The sequence below is a fragment of the Oncorhynchus mykiss genome, chromosome 16 (assembly GCF_013265735.2).
Source record: "Oncorhynchus mykiss isolate Arlee chromosome 16, USDA_OmykA_1.1, whole genome shotgun sequence".
Lineage (NCBI taxonomy): Eukaryota > Metazoa > Chordata > Actinopteri > Salmoniformes > Salmonidae > Oncorhynchus > Oncorhynchus mykiss.
Window position 1 is genome coordinate 47,888,202 of NC_048580.1, and position 21,160 is coordinate 47,909,361.

The 21,160-nt window shown below is 39.7% G+C and overlaps 1 protein-coding gene across 8 annotated transcripts in view; it reads right to left on the reverse strand.

The window, feature by feature from the left end:
- The window catches only part of LOC110492148 (calmodulin-binding transcription activator 1), a 499,040-nt gene extending 478,967 nt beyond the window's left edge, over nucleotides 1-20,073 (reverse strand). For 2 of the 8 annotated variants that reach the window (XM_036947094.1, XM_036947088.1), the window contains exons 1-3: nucleotides 19,856-20,073; nucleotides 14,831-14,932; nucleotides 685-788 (exon numbers count right to left, since the gene is read on the reverse strand). In XM_036947094.1, coding sequence (XP_036802989.1) covers nucleotides 685-788; nucleotides 14,831-14,932; nucleotides 19,856-19,880 — 231 coding nt within the window. In that variant the 5' untranslated portion in view covers nucleotides 19,881-20,073. The remainder of the gene's footprint in view (nucleotides 1-684; nucleotides 789-14,830; nucleotides 14,933-19,855) is intronic. The other 6 variants (XM_036947093.1, XM_036947091.1, XM_036947090.1 and 3 more) reach the window with 4 other exon arrangements.
- Nucleotides 20,074-21,160: the final 1,087 nt, after the last annotated feature.

The following is a 21,160-nucleotide window of genomic DNA, read 5'->3' on the forward strand; positions in this document are numbered from 1 at the left end:
CTTTAAAAAGTTAAATGACAAGGAAATGCAAACTTTGCGAGGTGGAATTGAGATACAGTAATGGTAGTACAGGTGCAATGCTAACCATCTGAAAGGGAAGCACCGTGAGACCCGAACTGTTGCAGGCAGCAGCGCAGCTGCATTATGAATTCATGTGGAAAATGTTTCTTATCGTTTTAATGGAAAATTGCAACAACAAAAAAAATATGCTGTTTAAACGTTAAGAACATTATTCCATTTGTCACATCCTTAGTGTGGACAAAGGTACAATTTGGAGTTGTGGCATATCCCATCCTTGCAGTGAGGTACGTTTTCTAACCTATATCTCATGCCGGCTCCACAGTGTCTTAATGTAACCAAGATTACTTTCCGACCCCAGTGCAGCTCAGTGTAAACCAACGTAACGGTAGGGTTTGTACGCTCTGGCATGCTTGCCGGGTCCTCTATATTATGTCACATGCCGCAAAAATATGACTTTGGGATTCTGATAGGTTTGATGTAATAAGAAATAGACACATTTGCTGTAATTTTTCATTGGGACTTTTGATGCGTATACTAATGCAAATCCATATGTTACATGTGGTTACATTTATGCTACCTACCCTTAAGATTTAACATCATGTGTTTTTACATTGTATCAGAAACATTTGCAACGATAACCGCGAGGAGAAGAAGGGCTCATACCTCATTGGTGTTCCACCTGTGTCTCTCCTTTGGCAGCGACGAGCATTTTGGTAGACATTCTAGCAGCTTTTTGGGCAGGTATATTTTCAAATGTCCATGTTCATCTGCAAAAAGAGAAAGATGTGTGTAAGTGCATGCGTGCTCCTTTTGCTCCTTGTGAGACCTGAGGAATCAGAACTTTGTCAGAGACCATGATGAATTGGCCCGGTTTCAGAAGACAACGGTGGTGCCGTTATGGTACAACCCACCTCACCAGGTAATATCACAACAGTACAACAACAATCCATCTTTGGACAAAGGTAAAGCCCATTTCTGTTATCCTAAAAAGGACACAATGGCAAGACTGCCTAGAACAACACTGTCCACTGTTTCAGTGGTCCAAACTGCAAGCTAAAGTGGTACAACACTCTCACACAGGCCCAAATGCCAGTGGATGAGAAACAAAGGAAATACAACTTGTTCTGTAGTGCAATTACAGCTGGGTTGTATATCAAATGCTTCCCTGGCCTGATCCCTGCCTCATCTTACTCTCTCCACAGTTTCAAAGGGCATGGGAGCACAGTCAAATCACTGTCATTCACCCTCATTGTTTTGAAGCGGACTTTCTAAATTACAATAACACTGTCTGTAGAGGTAGCCTATCTGGGAATTGGCTTCAATTACACACAACTTGTTATTAACTGTCGATTATATGTCCGTCTCCCATAACTTTACACTTGACATCAATATTTCCATATCCACAAAGAGAACCATGGGGCCTAATGCACAAAATGTAAACGCCCAATCATACTACTTGAATACCATAATTATGTGAATTATTCAAAGAAAGTAACCATGTAAAGCCCATTGCTTTACCTGGTTACACTACATCTTACATTTCACAATCATACCACATGGATAATGTAGCAAATTCTGTGCAGAGTAGACATACTTAGATACAATCATGCATTAGGCCCATGCTATTCAAGGTCCTATTGTTCATTCAAATCATATTGCCTCCTCATTCCTGCTATTCAAATATACAGATGGCATTTCATCCAACACTTAGGTGTGTGCAAATGCTATTTGTCTGGAGACTAAATTTACTGTGAATGTATGGTATTATGGACAAAACTAATAAGAGTTTGGGATGAATGTTACAAGGAAATTAAAATAACATTTTTTTGTAAGCAACACACGGCTACGAGAAAATGTATGCATCCATAGCTTTTGCAATTTACATACTAAATGAGCATAGCTCATTCCCAACCAACAGCTTATCATTAGGAGAGGGTTTAAACAGAGAGAGGAGTTACTGTCTGCCAGTCATAATGGCATGACATCCTACAAGCAGGCGGCCTTTCAAAGAATGGAAGCAATGCTACTGTACTGTACAACGCACTAACCTTGGCTACTATGTAAATCAAGTTTTCTGAATAATTATTTGTTAGGAGAGAAATTCACACTGAATAATGATGTGTTACAAACAAAATGAACATGATCCATTGTAGACTGTTATGTTTTATAGGACTACATTTTGGCCATGGGCCTAAAGAATAATTTTCTTTCACAGCTTTACATTCTCCTACCTAAGTCACCCATCAAGACAAATCTGCTGCAAAAATAGCATTGTTTCCTGCTGAATTTGATTATTTTACTGGTGAGTGTGATAATGTGGACTTCCGCCCATCGTGCATTATACTATTTCCAATGACCATTATACACTACATGACTAAAAGTATGTGGACACTTACTGGTCGAACATCTCATTCCAAAATCATGGGCATTAATATGGAGTTGGTCCCCCCTTTTGCTGCTTTAACAGCCTCCACTCTTCTGGGAAGGCGTTCACTAGATGTTGGAATATTGCTGTGGGGACTTGCTTCCATTCAGCCACAGGAGCATTATTGAGGTCTGATGTTGGGCGATTAGGCCTGGCTCGCAGTCAGTGTTCCAATTCAACTCAAAGGTGTTTGATGGGGTTGAGGTCAGGGCTCTGTGCAGGCCAGTAAAATTCTTCCACTCTGATCGCTTTGTAACACGGGGGCATTGTCATGCTGAAACAGCAAAAGGCCTTTCCCAAACTGTTAACACAATGTTGGAAGCACAGAATCGTCTAGAATGTCATTGTATGCTGTAGCATTAAGATTTCCCTTCACTGGAACTAAGGGGCCTAGCCCGAACCATGAGAAACTGCCCCAGACCACTATTCCTCCTACACCAAACGTTCTCTTGGCATCCGTCAAACCCAGATTCGTCCGTCGGACTGCCAGATGGTGAAGCGTGAGTCATCACTCCAGAGAACGCATTTCCACTGCTCCTGAGTCTAATGGTGGCGAGCTTTACACCACTCCAGTTGAAGCTTGGCATTGCTCATGGTGATCTTAGGCTTGTGTGTGGCTGCTCAGCCATGGAAACCCATTTCATGAAGCTCCCGACGAATAGTTATTGTGCTGACGTTGCTTTCAAAGGCAGTTTAGGACTCAGTAGTGAGTGATCCAACTGAGGACAGATAATTTTTACGCACTACTTACTCAGCAGTCCCGTTCTGTGAGCTTGTGTGGCTGAGCCGTTGTTGCTCCTAGACGTTTCCACTTCACAATAACAGCACTTACAGTTGACCGCGGCAGCTCTATCAGGGCAGAAATTTGACAAACTGACTTGTTGGAAAGGTTGCGTCCTATGATGGGGCCACGTTGAAAGTCACTGAGCTCTTCAGTAAGGCCATTCTACTGTCAGTGTTTGTCTATGGAGATTGCATGGCTGCGTGCTTTGTTTCTCTCCATTTTTTTTACACCTGTCAGCAACGGGTGTTACTGAAACTGACAAATCCACTCATTTAAAGGGGTGTCCACATACTTTGTTATATAGTGTATTTGTGTATTTGTTCGTAAAATAAATGTGAAAGAATGTTTATTTATTTGTCTAATTTTAAGCTGTCTTTTTAGTCAAAGGATAATAATAGACCCTTATAATAGAACCTTTCTGATCTGGTATTAATTAAAGCAACCACACTTGCTTTTGAGAGCGTTTCAGTGGAAATCATCTTTAGTACCTGGGGTATAGCATCTTTCTCTGATTCTTATCCTCCAACTAAAGCCACTGGTGACCCATCATGGCACATCTGCTGAAAACATTGCATTCTTTCCTGCTAATGTATTTTACAGGGCTATTAATGGATGAATTCTTAACATTCTATCAATTCTGGTGAGCCCATGCACAGAGAGCCCATGGCAAATACTTCTGATTTTAAGTACAGAACCTCCATTCCAGTCATGCACTAGGCCTATGTCAAGAGACCTATTGAAAGGGAACAGTCTAGTAAGCCCTAGCTTGTAGAATCCCACCATTCATTCACACGGTACAAACTGCTCTTCCAGCCACCTGATCAGGGAGGGAGAGAAACATCAGAGCCATGTTTAGTGTTGCTCCCACAGGGAGCAGGTAGTAGAGATGGATTCTTTAGCTGTTTGCTGCATCCAGCTGTACCTAGTAATTCTGCGTGTGTAAACTATTTTTATATGAGCTGAGCTGAACAGGTATCTGTAATCATTCGCTTCGCCCAATTAACAAGCCCGTGCAGCATCTGCTTATAGGTACCACCAAAGTGGTGTTATTGTTGACATCAGCCGCAAACAGGATAGAGCTAAATGATCAGAGATGTACCAGGATGTACCAGGGTCATGGCTAGAAAGGATCCAGATTTAGTCAAATTAAAGTCAGATTTGACTTTTTGTAGCAGGTTAGGAGAATTTACTCAGCAGGTTAAGATAATTAACATAGCAGTTCAGAAGAATTAGGTTAAGGTTAGGAAAAGGGTTAGGGTTAGCTTAAATGCAAAAAAAATAGACTTTGAACTTTAATTTGACAAAAGCTGGATCCCTTCTAGCCATGAGCATGCACCAGTGAGGGAAATGAGAGGGAAAACGGGACATGGGCAAATTAGGAACAACAAGGAAATGGGCATTAGGGTAAAAAATCACGCACAAATATCTAACAAAACAAAAAGTGAAGTACTTAACAAAAAGGGCAAAACATGTAAAAGATTGCGTTATTAAATGCTTTGCTTTTTAAGACTAGACCAATTAGCTATTGTTGGACTAATTCTATTTTCTAACTTTTTTCTAACTGTGGATTAGCTTTCAGCATACATTGCATACTCTGTCTGCAGAATGTTCATATGTTGTTTGTTTTCCAATGAGAAGCCATGTGAGTCCACTGTCCACTGAGTCCAGGCTCCAGCATTAAAGGTGATGTTTCAAGGCAGAGCAAACCACACTCTGATATTAACCACTAACCTAGCCAGCCTATCCCTCACACCCTCAGACGACATCATCGAGGGGAGATATCATCATCAGTCTCATTCATTATTATTTTATTAACTGTTTGTACAATTTGGTTATAAGGATGTAGCATATAATATGCATGCAACTTAAGTAAAAAAAAAGGTATTGGGTCAAGTTTAAAAAGCTCAGAGTAGAGCAAATCTCCGTGTTTCAGATATGGCATCCACGTTCCAGATATGTTCACTGTCTACCTCTTGAGCACCGTAGGAGGGCCATGTTCTCCGCTTCTCACACTGTCAAGCTCAAGTCCTGTTATTAGGCTCAGACTGGCTCTCTGTTTGGAGAACACAGAACATTCCACAGAATCTGTTTTAAAAAGCTAAACTGAAGCATATTTTCTCCCATTTATTAAGCCCACATTGTCAATTTGTTGCCATGTTATTTCAGCGATCCTCTGATTTTCTCCACTGGGCTTTTCCACAGCTGTGGAGGAGGAGAAGGTGTTCCTTTGAAAGCTTTAGTTCAAACAGAGTTTTGCTCACTAATAAAAGGTTTGTCAACTGTGCCGGTGAGACGAAAGGGAATCCACATATATATAGTAGGTGTGATAGATAAAGCCCCAGCCTGCTTCCACGTGGGAATAGGTTGGATGCCAGACGCGCAACATAAGCCTTTGACAAACATCTGAAAGTCAGTGATTAATCTGAACCACAAATTACCTCTGAGAATGTTTATGCAGAAATGGAACATCTGCCAAAATAGAGATGTTGTTCAAAAAAACACTTGTTGCTTAAAATAAATAAAATAGGGGGCGATAATTGAGTTAAAGGAAATATTCGTCACACAACAAACTATGTGACTGTTCTTTTCCAAATTAATAATTTGTCACTATATGACTGTTTTTAAAACTGTCTTCTAGACCTAGGCCTAACCACCTTGTAAAATGTGTATTTCTTATTTCTCATCTACTTTAAGGATAAATGAAATCTGAGACTGGAATTAGATGTTTATCAGATAGGCCAAGATGTTCATTAGATGAAATTATATTGAAATGGTGGTGGTCTCCCTCTCCGTCTGAACATCGAAAGGGACATCCTGGGAAATCTGGGATTTATCTGCTTCTAATGAAATGAATCAGACTAGCTGGATGAAGGCTTTGCATTTTGATATACCGTCCTGCATGCTAATCAATGTGCTGGTAATACAGTAGCCTAGGCCTATGGACGATTCCACACCAGGACAGACCAAAAATATTTGAGGTATCTCAGATTGTTCTGGCAATGCTCACATTAATGTCACTGCTTTTTAATAAGCTTAATAGCTTCCGGGTATGCTGGGATAAGGACCAGAGCTACAGCAATTGGGCTGGCTTTGTAGTGCCTGTCCCGAATGGCTTGTTCTTGTGAATGGGCACCATGTCAGTAGTGATGGGATTTTGTAAATGTGTTATATTGTTATGTTGTATCATGAGAAAAGGATTGCAAAGGTGCAATGCATATAATTCATGATGTTTAGCTGAGTGGAAAATGTAGGCTTTGATGATGGTCATTTTTTAATTAATAAGTGTTTAGTATGTTCTGATGGGAGGGGCTTCCCATACAAAAGGAGCCTCTGTTTCAGTTCAAAAGGGCGACCATTTTGGATTGAGCTGTTGATGGGGCAGCATTGTTTTAAGCGGCCAGGATGTATACTTTTGGTGGCAGTACTGTTGTTTTTCTTTCGGATTCACTATGTAAATAAACACCCTCCCACAGAAGTACCTTTGCGGCTCCGCCATCTTTTTATTTGATAGAGGTTAGGTTTTTCAGTTTAGCCTTCTGGTCTACTCTACGCGGCATAAGTTTATTAAAGAGCAGTAATACTATTAAGAGCAGTGTGCGGGTTCCTTCTATTTTCTCATCTTATTCAACTGTTACCATGCACCTGCAACAAAGATAGCTCAGATGTGCGAGTGCCCTTTGAATTTTGAATGCTCACATTAATAAAAATATGACGTTCAATGCCAAACTGTGGGTCATGGGGTCGGCAGACTTTCAACGTACTCTTGAAAGTTGTAATAGTAGACCAGGTGAAATGTCTAAATTGGGTAGTGCATCATCAGCTCCTCTTGTCATGTTAGTCATTACATACATTAGAGAACTATTTATAACTTGTCAGAAATGTCCAGAACAACTAGCCCATGTCAGCTAATGTTTTTTGTTGTTGCTGTAAACCTGAACCGTTTGTGTCATGAACAGAGCTTGTGCCCATAGAAATAGACGTGGTGAGTGCGGGCCCGTGTAGGGAGAGGGGGGGGGGGGGGGGGGGGGGTGTGGGATGTTCTACAATGCTGGAAGGGAGCCTCGAGTTAAAAAGTTTGGGAACCCCTGGTCTATAGTGTGGTTTCTAGCGTTTTTGGGGGGCTTCATAGAGCCTATGTGGCATGTTGAAAATGTTTTATTCATATGAATTTGTCTCTAGCGTTTGAACGGTTTAAGCTACAAAATATTATGACCATATTCCTGAACGCTACGACTCTCAGGAACATGTATGTCTTTTTTCCTCTCTGATGCTAACAAGGACTCATTAGAAGGGAGTGTGATAAAAAAACACACATTCAAAACATACTTTCTTCAGACTGGAATGTGGCATTACCTGATTTGACATATCTTTGTGTTATTTATTGAGCTCCTTAGTTTTCAGATGATTTTAAAATGTAATTACTTTTAAGAGGCAGGTAGCCTAGTGGTTAGTGTGTTGGGCCAATAACGGCCCCTGAACAAGGCAGTTAACAAACTGTTCCCCGGTAAGCTGTCATTGTAAATAAGAATTTGTTCTTAACTGACTTGCCTAGTTAAATAAAGGTTCCTTTTTTAAAATGATTATAATTTAATAGTTGTTTAAATAAAATTTCAAAAATGGTGAGCGAGCGTTGTGCCTTTTCCTTTTCAATGATTATATAAAATGTTGGTTGCACCTCGACGTTGGTTGAACACCCTTCACTTCTTTCCTAATTACTTTAATGAACATTTCATTTAAAGCGTTGCTTTTCTATACAGATCTTTTTAATAATAATCTGCCCCCTTGCAATTAACCTTTTTTTCTCTTTTTTTTGTACATCTGAACCCTGTAAGAATACAGTTGATTAGCTATAAGGGATATAATGACACCAAGATGATACAGCAGACATGTAACGCCTTTTAAAAAAGGCCTAAAATGGCCACTTTCATCATGATTTTCTCAAAACCGGTTTGTGATACAAAGATAAAAAGCATGTCAAACATCCATCTGCCTAATTAAGTTTCTATGTGAAAATTAACAGAACAATTTGAGATACCGGGCTATCCTGGCTTAGAAACGCCTGTATCTCTTAAAGGCACAGTCTAATGCTGCACCATTGGGTAGGCAGCATTCTATAGGCCTAATCAAGTCCCTTACAGCAAACATGGTCAACACATTTTTAAGGCTATGATGTAAGATATATCAGAAGGCATGGCTGATAACAGAAAGAGCTCACAAATTGGAAGGAACAACAATGGAAAATTGAACTAGAAGAGTCTGAGATCTAAGATGACCCCCGATGACTTTCTAAGCCAAACTGATGAGTAAGGCCTTTATCTGTCGATGTATACCTGCCAGTCTGTATCGACTGACGATTTTAGTCGCTAATACTCTCAGATTAGGGAATGCTCATCTACCAACAAATAAGCCTACAGAGTTAATTGTGTGTAAGATTACATAAATAGACTAGCCCTCAATAGACACCTATCGGGATTACTATGAAATATATTTGTTTCCACCACCCTACAGAATTGCATCATTATGAGAAACAACCACGATCCTGTTTTGCAAATCAAATCAATGTTTGTCTGATTTTATGCAGGTATGATTATTATAGCCCACAAAATAAACTATCCCATCTGGCTAACAACAAGCAATTGGTTGTAAAACACAAGTGCAACACAGGCAAAAACAAGAGCTTGTTATATCAGAACCCAGCTAGCACATTTGGTTATTTGGAAGTTATTGGAACATACGTTTTTGGTTTCCCATTGGCACTTGGAATGAAGCCCTACGTTTTTTTTAATGTTCTGAGAAAGGAAGTTCTGGGAATATACATTTTTAGGTTGCAGAGAGGTTCTGAGAATGTTTTACTATGGTTCCCTGAAAGTTTTCCTGGGAGGTTTTAATAACGTTCTGAGAATGGAAATTCTAGGTTATGTTATGGTAATTAAATAACGTTCTGAGATCATGTTTATATAAAACTTTGAATAACACTGCTAGCTTAGTTTGGGTTAACTGTTTTGAACTCCAAGCATGTTATTGCATTAATCATGCAATCACATTAACCTTTTTATTGTGGAATGGCATCAATGAGATTCAAACCTATAATCTTCTGTTCGAATTAGTCCATTGCGCCACCAGGAGGGAGCTAGCATGTCATGTTTTTTTTAACTCATACAAGGATGTTTATTTTAGTCTATTCAAACAAACCCCATTTCAAATGAAAACAAGCACTCATTAAGATCAGGTGTGGCCAATTAGTTAGCGCGGTCAACACACCTGAACACACTTAACAAGATAGAGGAGAGAGAGTCATTTGATGCTAATAAAGGAACGTACAGGGTTTTAAATAACATTCTTAGAACATTCTCTGAATGTTAATAAAGGTTTCTTGTGTTTTTTATTGAAAGTTTTCGTAATGTTCTCTGAACAATTTGAGAACATGACTTTAAATAGAACCATGAGGAAACCTGTAGGAAACGTTATGCTGAAGTACTGAAATTCCCACAGAAGGTTGTTTCTTAACATTTTCTGAACTATTTGAGAACTTTCCCAATGTCAAAGCAGTTGGAGAGCGTTCATATAACATTACCAAAATGTAAATTAAATGTAACCATGTTTGAACTTTAAGGAAACGTTCTGTTAATTAATGAAATGAAAGTTATTTTGTCAAGTTACTTAAATGTGCTGACAATGTTCCAAAGTCAAGCAATTATCCTGCACCATTACCACAGGTCAACCACGTTCTCACGAAGCACTAAGAAACACATGGTTCTCAAAACGTTATGTGCTAGCTGGGAAGGTGCTGAGTTAAGCTGGGCTGAGTTGAGTTGAGCTGGGCTGGGCTGAGCAGGGCTGGGCTGGTGGGCAGCCAATTATTGCCCTGGTGATGATAAAGGAGCTGTCTAAGAGAAAGTTTGCCTAGGGCCTAGCCACCTACAGTACCACTCGACTACTCAGGTGATTTGGGCCCCTTCAAAAGCCAGTAAGGGGCCTATAAAATCTGCTGTTCTATGCCTACTACAGGGCCTGTTTTTGATGAGCACACTGTCAAGCCTATTTCTATTCCTTGGTAGTAGGGACTTGGGAGGGGATAGAGCATGCCTTTTCATGAGTCAGAACACCCTCAATCAAATAGACCCCAACAATATATATTCCTCTGTGCTGATCTTTGGATTATCACTGATCCTGCCTGTGAAGCAGCAAACAGTTGGGGGAATTTAAGGGTATCTGTCATGCTAGCTTGTTCTGGCCCCACCCTGGAGATGAGAGCGTGGGTCATGAGGCTGGAAAGGCTGACAAAAACAAATCTTTAATCAATACCCTGGCCCTCAACACAAAACCCTCCCTCCTCCGTCTCTGGCTCAGTGTGCTCTGAGAGTGACAGTTTTTCATTTTAATCTGTGCCTAGTGCTGCCCATATTGTGGGGAAATGGTGAGCTAATATTATGGTTCCTTGGCTCATTCAGTAAACCATTGTTGGCTGTGCATAGTGTCTAGGCCATTTAGTGAAGCACTTGTGAAGATCTAAGATCTTTCTTAAGAACTACAGATGTAGGATCTTAATTTGAGCCAGTTTGCCAAAGCAGGGAAATAATCCTGCAGCAACAGGACATTTGAATTATTTTGTGGATTATAATGAATGGACATTTTTGTAGGAGTTAATACCTTTTCCGTAAGAGAAAAACATGTCTGAAATGTCAAAGTGGAAATTACAAACAGAAGCCTTTTTAAACCTCAAATAAACTACAAGTTGCCAGTGGTGTAAAGTACTTTAAAGTGCTAATTTTTTCTTTTTTTCTTTCACCTTTATTTAACAAGATACGCCAGTGGAGAACAAGTTCTCATTTACTTTCTGTGACCTGGCCAAGATAAAGCAAAGCAGTGTGACAAAAACAACAACACAGAGGGCCACATAAACAAACGTACAGCCAATAACACAATAGAAAAACATATGTACCGTGTGTGCAAATGCAGAAGAGTAGGGGGGTAAGGCAATAAATAGGCCATAGAGGCGAAATAATTACAATTTAGCATTAACACTGGAGTGATAGATGTGCAGATGATGATCTGCAAGTAGAGATACTGGGGTGCAAAAGAGCTAGAGGATAAATAACAATATGGAGATGAGGTAGTTGGGTGTGCTATTTACAGATTGGCTGTGTACAGGTGCAGGTACTTAAGTAGTTTTTTGAGTATCTGTACTTTACTATTTATATTTTTTACAACATTTACTTCACTACATTCCTAAAGAAAAGTATGTATTTAAAAAAAAATATATACTTTTAAGACTTTTACTCAAGTAGTATTGTACTGGGTGACTTTCACCTTTACTTGAGTCATTTTCTATTAAGGTATCTTAACTGTTTTTTTTTTTTTCAAGTATGACAATTGAGTACTTTTTCCACCACTGCAAGTTGCATTGCAGGAAAGTTCTCCTGCAAAAGGTCCTACATATGTAAGCTAAATCCAAAATAATTCACAACTGCCCAGTATTCAATATGCAATATAGTCTAGCTATGTCTTTAGTGACAGATGCACAACACTAGGCTATATCACAAACATGAATACACAGTATATAACAGAAACATAACTCCAATCAGATAAACAACCAAAATGTTAAACAACAGTAAATAACAATATTAAAGGCATTTAACATCCATACACAAAAGGAAGTCAAGCACACAGCCATGCAGCAAACATATTTTCTATAACATGCAATTCAGCCATGCATTTTTCATTAGGCATACTCAATAGGCCCATTCAAGCATATGAAACACATGACACAGCAAAGACATCACAAGACATGCTAAAACAACATAGAACAAATCAAACAGACTGGTATACAATTAGAGAGCCTGGAGCATTTACAGGGTAATAATTACCAGATCCAAATAAATTAGAACCAGACATAGGGATCAAATAAGTGAAAAGCCTAACGAGTTATCTGTCTACAGACAGAAACAACCCTAAAGTGCCTCAATCCTTGTGGAGGAAAACACTGCAAACTTCATCCTCAAGGCCCACTAAAGACCCAGTCCATCCACAAACACTGTCCCCCTCTCCAGTGGCTGGTCCACACTGAAAACATTATTAGAATAGTAGGAATAAAAACACTGATTGAAGCGAAACAAGAGCTAGAAGGCATTGATTGGTCAGCCAAGATGCAGTGCTGGGCTAATAACATGCTGTCAATCAAATGCAATCAATCTGGGTGAGCTGTTGTAAGACATGTGGGAGGAGGGAAGGTAGGTAGAGGGGAGTTAAGCTTTTTTGCTGAGTTGTTGCCATTACCCAAACAAACAACCACTTCTGATGACAAATAAAGCATTTGAGTTCCATCTCTAAAATGAGCTAATCATACACTCAGCATATTATTTGCATCAAAAGCCTAATTCTTAATTTCCATATTGACTGCCATGTTGCATTGGCCATAACTAGCCTTTATGTTAACAAATCTAAGCTATTGCTATATGAACCTCCTCTTCACTCTTTCTACAGTATGATGCCAATACAGACCTATACCCAAACTCTAAAAAGATTTAAGATCTCACTGATTTTGCTTCTGGCTTAACAAGGCTTTGATTGGACTAACCTGAGGGGTATACTACAAAGCAGGATCAATGAGTTAGCCAGCTAACTTTGATGAACAACCGGAAATAACACATTTTCTGGTTCATTAAGGAAGCTAAACTTAGAAATGGGTTTTTGGTTGTTGAGTCAATGAGACCATGCTCATTTCAAGCTTACCTTAACCAAAAAAAGACCAGGTTATTTCAGAAGATTTTTGGCACATCTCATTGATCCTGTTTTGTAGTATACCCCTCAGACTCTTCTTGATTAGCATAATCTCTTCAAATATGAATGATTAGAGAGGCAGTGAGTAGGCCCATACTTCTGAAAGTCAAAACAATGCTTGATTAGGCCCACTGCTAGGGGGGAAACTTGAGATGGGCTTTACTATGACAAGAGAGCAAATTAAAGTGCCATCATGGTTCCCTCACAGTAATCATAATAACAATGGTTGTTGTCAAAGACTCCACTCTACAGGCCAACTTTCTTACAGTCTGGTGACTCTTGATGGGGAGGGAAGAGAGGGAGATGTACACTTTTTGTGGAATGCTGGCCAACCAAATATTGTAGTTAGTTAGCCTGAATTATTTATATAACAGTGTTAGGCTACTTAGAGTAAAAAAAGATTGAAGATTTGAGTCTGTCATGGTGTTGCTAAATTGAACAGGCCTATATTCAGAAGTGAGGCTGAGAAAGGCTAAGTCAAAGAGCTGCAAAACATATTAGAAAGGAAGTTCAACAAACGTGCACACGAACAGTTAACTGCCTGCAACAAACTGAAAACATCTCTTTACGTATTTCAGCTCTCACCCATCCATGCAAAGCCCATCTCAAGGAGAGCAGAGGTGAGAGCTTGTGGCACGCACACGGCACACACACACGGCACACACACAGTCAGCCAAGGAAGGACTCAGCCAGCCCTTTATCATAACTACTCCCACAATTACTCAGATCACCGGTTTACCTGCCTGGGCCTGGGCTGCTCTGAGCAGCATTACAGTGTCCTGGTGAAACCTCCAGGCAGCCAGCCAGGCAGGCAGAGAGAGCACATTAACTAGGCCGCCTGACATGGGAATAGGATGCCATAATAACACGCACCAGCATGTAGGGAGAGCAAGACTAGAGAAAACACTCACAAAACAGACTAGTCACAGCTGGGGGGGTGATGCGTTAGTCCCGAATCCCAATCACTAAGAATCACAGACTACAACACCAACCAACTCCTTTGCTGCCTCTAAATCTACATCTCAAAGTGTGTTGAGTAAAAACGCAGAGCTTTGAAGCGGCTAAAGCAATATCAAGGAGAACAGTGTAATGAGTGAAGAGCATAACAAGGAGATGTGGTTGATTTCAGCCTCTCTTTTCAAAACACTACTCCAAATACACTTCATTACCTAGATCAACAGAGTCATTGACAGTGGAGGAACTGTAAAGGAAGCTGCTGTGGTCTTTAAGCATGAAGAAAGAAGTCACTTTCACAGAGACACAAACTGCTCTACGACGTTCCAGCATGCATGGCAATCTTTTCATTAACGGAATGTTGTGAATTCAAAGGAGGCTCCTCTTGATTAGGCTAGCTGTTAAAACTGAAATTATGCAACTTATCAGGGCCATAGAAACACTTCTAGCATTTAGCAAACATAGCAGCCTGATCCCAGTGCATTCCTCATCCAGATGAATGGATAGGAGAGCTTCTAGCTCCAAGTGGTAGCCTTCCTTCTCTTTCGGGGCCTGCCCTGCTCCTGATCTCCTGGCCTCAACCTGAAACAATCACTCTTAGTTAACGACAACACTTCTGCTATTGACAGCATGATCCCGTAAAGCAGACACTTCAATCACCAGAGCAGCAAGCTCCTCTCCGGTCCAGGAGGAACACCCAGAGCAGAAGAGGAGAGGAGGAGGGGGTGGGGGTGGGGGGGGTCAGATGAAAATCAAGAGGTAAATAAATGAATCGATGAATGAATAATAGATGTGCCAGCTATAGTGGGCTCTCGGAGCAGAGCACAGTGCCACGGGGGGATGCAGTATTATTAACACTCTCTTACTGTTCATCTCTGTGTCATCACTGATACTCTTAGGAGGAGCATGGCCGGCATAACACACAGCTGATCTGTACATTCGATCCGGATTACGAATTTTCTTCAGTCCTTCAGGAGGCAAAAAGAGAGTAGAGAAAATCGAGGAAAAGAAGTAGGGTATTCTCCCAGATGCTTACAATAGCCCAATACAGCCCTGTTTCTTTCCCCCATGCAAACACATTGACAGACAAGGAGCAGCTGGACAGTGAAGATGTTTACCTGCAAACAACAGATTAGAAACAAACCTCACAATAATGTAACTAAGGCTTGAGTTATTCAGGAGACAGAGTTATTACAGACACAACAGAAACTGGATAACAGTACTACTCCTAGCCCTGACCTTGGCTTAACCTAAACCCCTGGATTGTGAAGAGTTAGCCTGCAATATAGTATCATGACCAAAATAAACAACTACCAGGATGGGTGATCAGCACTATTCACTGCCGAGGTGTAAAGATAACATATTTCAGCAAAATAGTCATCCACAGCTATACAGTGGGCTATATTCAAAATATTACATGCTACTGACAAAGAGCAAAGTGGTAAACCTAAGCTCCAATAAGCATTGTCATACACCCCAAAATATTTCCACCACCAGGCATCTCTAGTGAAAAGTGAAGGAAATATTTTGATATTAGGTGCACAGTTGAAACTTTCACAGACATTATTTTTTAAAAACACACCATTTATGCAAGTGGGAAAAGTGGTTCATGAGTAGTTCTATGTCACTGTTGAGAGTTCAAGACTGACACTTCAGCTGTCACTGAGTCTGGCACATTTTACTTTACATCTCAATGATCTTAGAGATCGTATTTCCAAACAGTTCTGACAGGTCTAGCATACAATACACCTTATTTTAAAAATCTAACAAAAAATAAGTTGTTGCATCATGGTTTTACATATGTAGAATAACTCAAGAGTTCTAAATTAGCTATTAAAAAACAAAACATGCGTATCAGACAATCTGACAGATCCAACCTGATTGATTTGTTCCATAGCATAGTGCCAGACATTTTGCTTGCTCGTTGGTATAGTCCTACATGATTGCTTATCTATTCTATTCATTATTTTTTTCTATGCTGCTGAATAATGCATCTCTTGGTTTAAACGAACAGTTCTATTTTTTTTCCCTGTTCTGGGAATGGTCCCTAATGACGAGTGAAGGGGCTAGCAATCAGGCTCATTGTAGGCCTGGCTGGGTTTGATTCAGGTCGATATTGGTCCACATCACATCAGTAGTAAGCTGGATGAATCAATGTGATCAATCAGAGAGGGCCTTGGCGGCATAGAGACAGACTGGTCTAAAGTATGACACCACCTGTCATCGGCAGCCAGAGTCAGCCAGAGTCTGGAGCACGGAGGGAGCAGACTTCCATCCATCCACACCTCACTAATTCAATTAAGGAAAAGGAAAAATCTCCAGCCTGATTCCTGGTTGATTCCACACAGAACTATACAAAGGAATGGCTGAGGAAGAAACGGTCTGTCTGAGATCAGGGGGAGAAGGTCACTTGTTCGATGATGTAACACTAGGCTACAGCCTGACTGAAGTTAATGACTGTGTGATTTCCAGATGACTTATTCTATTTTTGCACTCTGTGAACTTTCCAAACCCAGACAGACATCAACTATAAATAGGCCCCTACCATATTTGTTTGCAAAAGCATTGATACTTTTAAAGTGTATTATAGCCTCTCTTACTCACAGGTCTACAGTACAGTATGACCATATATCACATTCAAGTTGACATACAAGGTTATGTTTTCTCTGTTGAGGAAGATACCCTTCAGTGAGAACACGTTATAACCAGGTAAAGTGTACTGACCCAGAGATAGGCTAGGCTACAGAGGAGAGAAATGGCCTTCTGTCTACAGACCAAGGAGACTAAGTTAGTGGAGCTTATATAAGAAACATATCTGGCATTGCCTCTGTCCACTTCACACCCTTTATAAATACATGATCACCACTCTGAAGTCCTGAAGGATTCAAAGGTGTCGGGGGTTTACTTTAAAGTCTAAATTGAGAAGGAAAGATGTGTCACTTTATTGGAATGATCTTCATTCAACACCTGCTATTTCCGTTCCCTCCGTGACTAGTGGTATTTTTAGACTCACTGTTCTTTAGGAAGTGTTGGGGAAAGCCCTATCCCCCAGGGTCTAGCAATCAGTTAGATGGGTCAGAAGTAACTCCTGGTGTTACTCTGTACAAAGAAGACCACTGAGAGAGACTGGCTCATATCCTCATGGGAGTAGCACAGGATGTGACCTACAGTGCCATCAGGAGACCTGCCAAACAAGCAAACTATACCTATAGCCCCCACCCCACCACAGTCCAGGTGCTTCAAGGACAAAGGGATAAAAGAGATGGTGTTAATACCTGTGGGAGGATTACTGGATATACAGGAAAACGGTAGTGCATTAGTAGCAGTGCTGAAATAATATAAATATTATAGATGTTTTATTTATTTTTATCTCTAGGCCTAGACTATTCCATATTCTTCACATGTTCCTTTACTGAGACACATCATTGGATAACCGATTTTAAATGAATATGGAATAGAAAAACAAAGACTGGATGACTATTCTATGTAAAAGCTACCCGGCTCCAGATTGCCTGAGAGGACATTGTGTTTATGTGGAGGCATGAAGCACTCGTCTCTCTCTCCTCCTTCATCCTCCCCCTCCCCCTCCTTCACTGACCAACCTCACAGGAACACCGAAAATAACTCAACCTGCTCAGCAATGGGAGTTTCAAGTCAGGGTTTCAGTAAAAGCTCCTGGTGATGGAGAGGCAAAGAAATTAACAAAGGTAGTGACTATAGATACATTCATCTTGTGTGTATGGATGTAATGCATTAGGTCTAAACGCCACTGTGAAGTAGTAAGTCATTCCTATTACAGAGATAGGTATCCTCCCTTTTTAATTTTGTCATATACATCAGGCCTACTACTACACTTTAAATGTAAAGTGTGTCCCGGTATAGTCATTCCTTTTTCACAGCTCAATACCACCCCCCTGTGGAGTTTTGTTTAGGAGTTGGCACAACCAGCTCACAGGCTCAGCTCTCTCATCTTTGTTATTGTGGTCTTACACAACAGTATAGGAACACATTGACCATCAGTGTTATCTTTATCGTGTAAACCTAGATCATAAGTATGTATAGTATTTTTATTCTATATTGGAGGTGGCTCAAGCTGTGATAAGGCATACACAAATAGAAAGTACAAGATGGCAACTATTTGTCCCTATTGAGGCTACTAAGCTCACCCTAAATGAACACTCCCCTAATTCTTTTGACATCAATAGTTCTCTCTACATTAGTGTGTCAACATGGAACATTTCAGTGTATCTAATTATTTGATGTCTGTTTTAGGCCACTCTATGCATTCCAGATATTGCCAGCCATTTGAAAATATGAGCTCGCTCTTTGTCACCACCCCCTGGTTACATATGAACAATACAACTTAATGTATTTGAAAATATTATGAAGAGCATCGTAGACTAAATGCAAGAAAGCTCGACTGCAGTTTAAAAAACGACGCAGAACAACTCTAATGTTTATGAAAGCCGTGCACATTTTTAAGTTTAAAATGCATATACTAAGCCTTTATACACTATAGGAATGAATAGGCTGTCCACTCGGTTGTATTATCACATACTATCAATAATTATGATGCAGTATACATATACTTCTACTGCAATTAGGATACTAATTATAACATTGATTTTCTTCTAAACAAATCTACTTTGCAGGTTAATATGGTTTAGTCATAATCAAGCTTCTTAATAGCCTTAATTAAACAATGTTCATTGTGAACATGTTACACTTCTAAATGCATGCATTCCTCCTGTCTTATTCTAATTATTTATTATTACTTATTCTATTATTATAACATTTTGATTATTTTGACAATGCATTGTTAACTAATACTCAAGTGTTATAATCTCCTAATTAAATAACATATTCAATAATAAGTCAATATGGATCCAGACCAGATGCACATTTCAACCCAAATTAACTTCAAATATTCAATAGTGAAATAGGCTAGAATATCAAAACTTCCTTTTCAGATTGTCCCTTTGACAGAAAGTTAACACCCTTTTTGGCTAAATTAAAAACGCTCTTTAGAATCTTACTATCCATCACATCTGAGACACATCTGGTGGCATTCAATTCCAAAGCTGTGTATGGTACAACATTCTAGTTTTTTTTATTATATATATATATATATATATATATATATATAGTATAGCAAACATCGACATGATTATAAAATAACACTTTTAACTGAGCAATAATATAATGTTGTCTGTAAGACCGACACCAGCTAAAATCTCACTCGATAGGGTAGTTCCCTTTCCTTTTCAGGAACCTCAACCAACGGGTGATCTCGTCGAGTAAATAAAAAGATTGTCCAGGACTTGCAAGCAAGCATTTTTGTTACCAGACATGGTCACTGGATGGCTAAAATGCATTCTAAGCAAACTAAACTACAATCTAACGTTTGATACGTAGATTGTTATAGATATTCCATGTCAAATAGCCTATGTAATAGCTTGCTTGCGTTTATGTAATAAAAACACGCTTATTTTCAAAGCTGGATAAATAGAACAGAAGTTGGCAATGACATGTTGTTGTCATTAACTTAGCTTGTTTTATAGCTATTTAGCTTGCTGCTTCACTGAACTGAATCTAGAATAAATTACGATTATACAATCCAGCTTTTAGATCATGCTGGCTATTTTGTCTTCTTGTTTTTATCATGTGTAGGCTCTGATGGGCATAGCTGGCTAGAAGGCTAGCTAATATTAGCTGGCTAGGTAATGTTGTCTCCACGTTTAGCTGCCTGGTATTTCGGAGGAAATACAAGAGTGCTATTCTTGTAAAAACTCCACGTCTCTCATCACATATTTCACCAAAGTCTGACTTTAAAATATTGTATATCACATAGTTGTCTTACTGGTAAATTAATCCCATTATATCTCTCTTACCTTCCGGCTTGTTTTCGGCAGCCATTTCCCCTTCGCGCGCAACATCCTCCTCCTCCTCACGACCGTGGGTACCACGCGCGTGCACGGCGAGGACAGCACGAGGAGGGACTCGAGGAGCAGCAGCGAGTCCAGCCAATGCAAACTTACCATTGGTTGTGAGGCAATGACTGACAACGTTACTCTGGAATGGCTAGTGACATCAAGAAAAAACACGCATCCAATGCAACTACCAGACCACGTCATTGGCCGAAAGGTAACACCTCAAAAGTAAATGAACCAATCTGCTTTGGAATGGACTAATAATTATGTTATAATGACGCCATTTGGAATTGGGCATGAAGTCATAGTCTATGTCAGATTCAAATGTATACTGCTTAGATTAGGCTACATACAATAATTTCATAAAGTCAGCCATTTAGCTTATGCAACAGAAAAAAATGTATACATACATGTAAAGTGTTTATATAGGCTAATTCATAGTAAACGTTTACTATCCCTTTCTGCAGCTCTAACCATTTGAATTTACAACCCTGTGTTTTCTTTCTGCTTCCATTTTGCATTTATATTGATGTGTGAATTTTCTGTAATTCATGTAATTCGGGGCTCATCTCTAAAGAGACATTGAGACTCGCTGATAAGATAAAGGTTAAATAAAATACAAATAAATGTGTCTCTGATGGGCCAGACGCATGGGTGCTGAAAAGACAGCTCCATTCTTCGAGGACGCGGGTGATGTCACTGCGCAGCTATCGACGCGCTCGCACAGCAGCATAGCAAACGGAGCAAAAATAACACTGAGCGAAAATCAAAGCCCCGAAGTCCCTATTCAGAAATACAAGACACTAAAAGCATTATATATAATTTGAAGAGAGTGAGCATAATCATTATGTGTACAATGCACTGAATATAGCATGTATTTTAAAGTTCCGTTTGATAATAAACTTTATCACACGGAATCATGTAATGTGTAATTTAACAACTTTGTAACATTGTAACAAGGGAAGACAGTTTTGAAGTGTGAGTGTTCGTGAATCTAACCTGTAAAGGAAGCTGACAGAGTTATCATGCATTGTACATTGTTTACCAAACTATTTAAGCAGTTGCCAATTCGGCTACAGAAATAGCACTAATGGTTGTTGTTGTTGCAATTAGGCACGCTTTTGTGCCATAATAACAAAAAAATAACGTCCATTTGAGATAAATGATTGATCAAATAGATGTATGTAGCCTAATTTACGCAAAAAATATTTCTGGTGCGCCGTGCGCTGGTTTTTGACGCTGTCAATATGTTGGTAGGCATGCTTG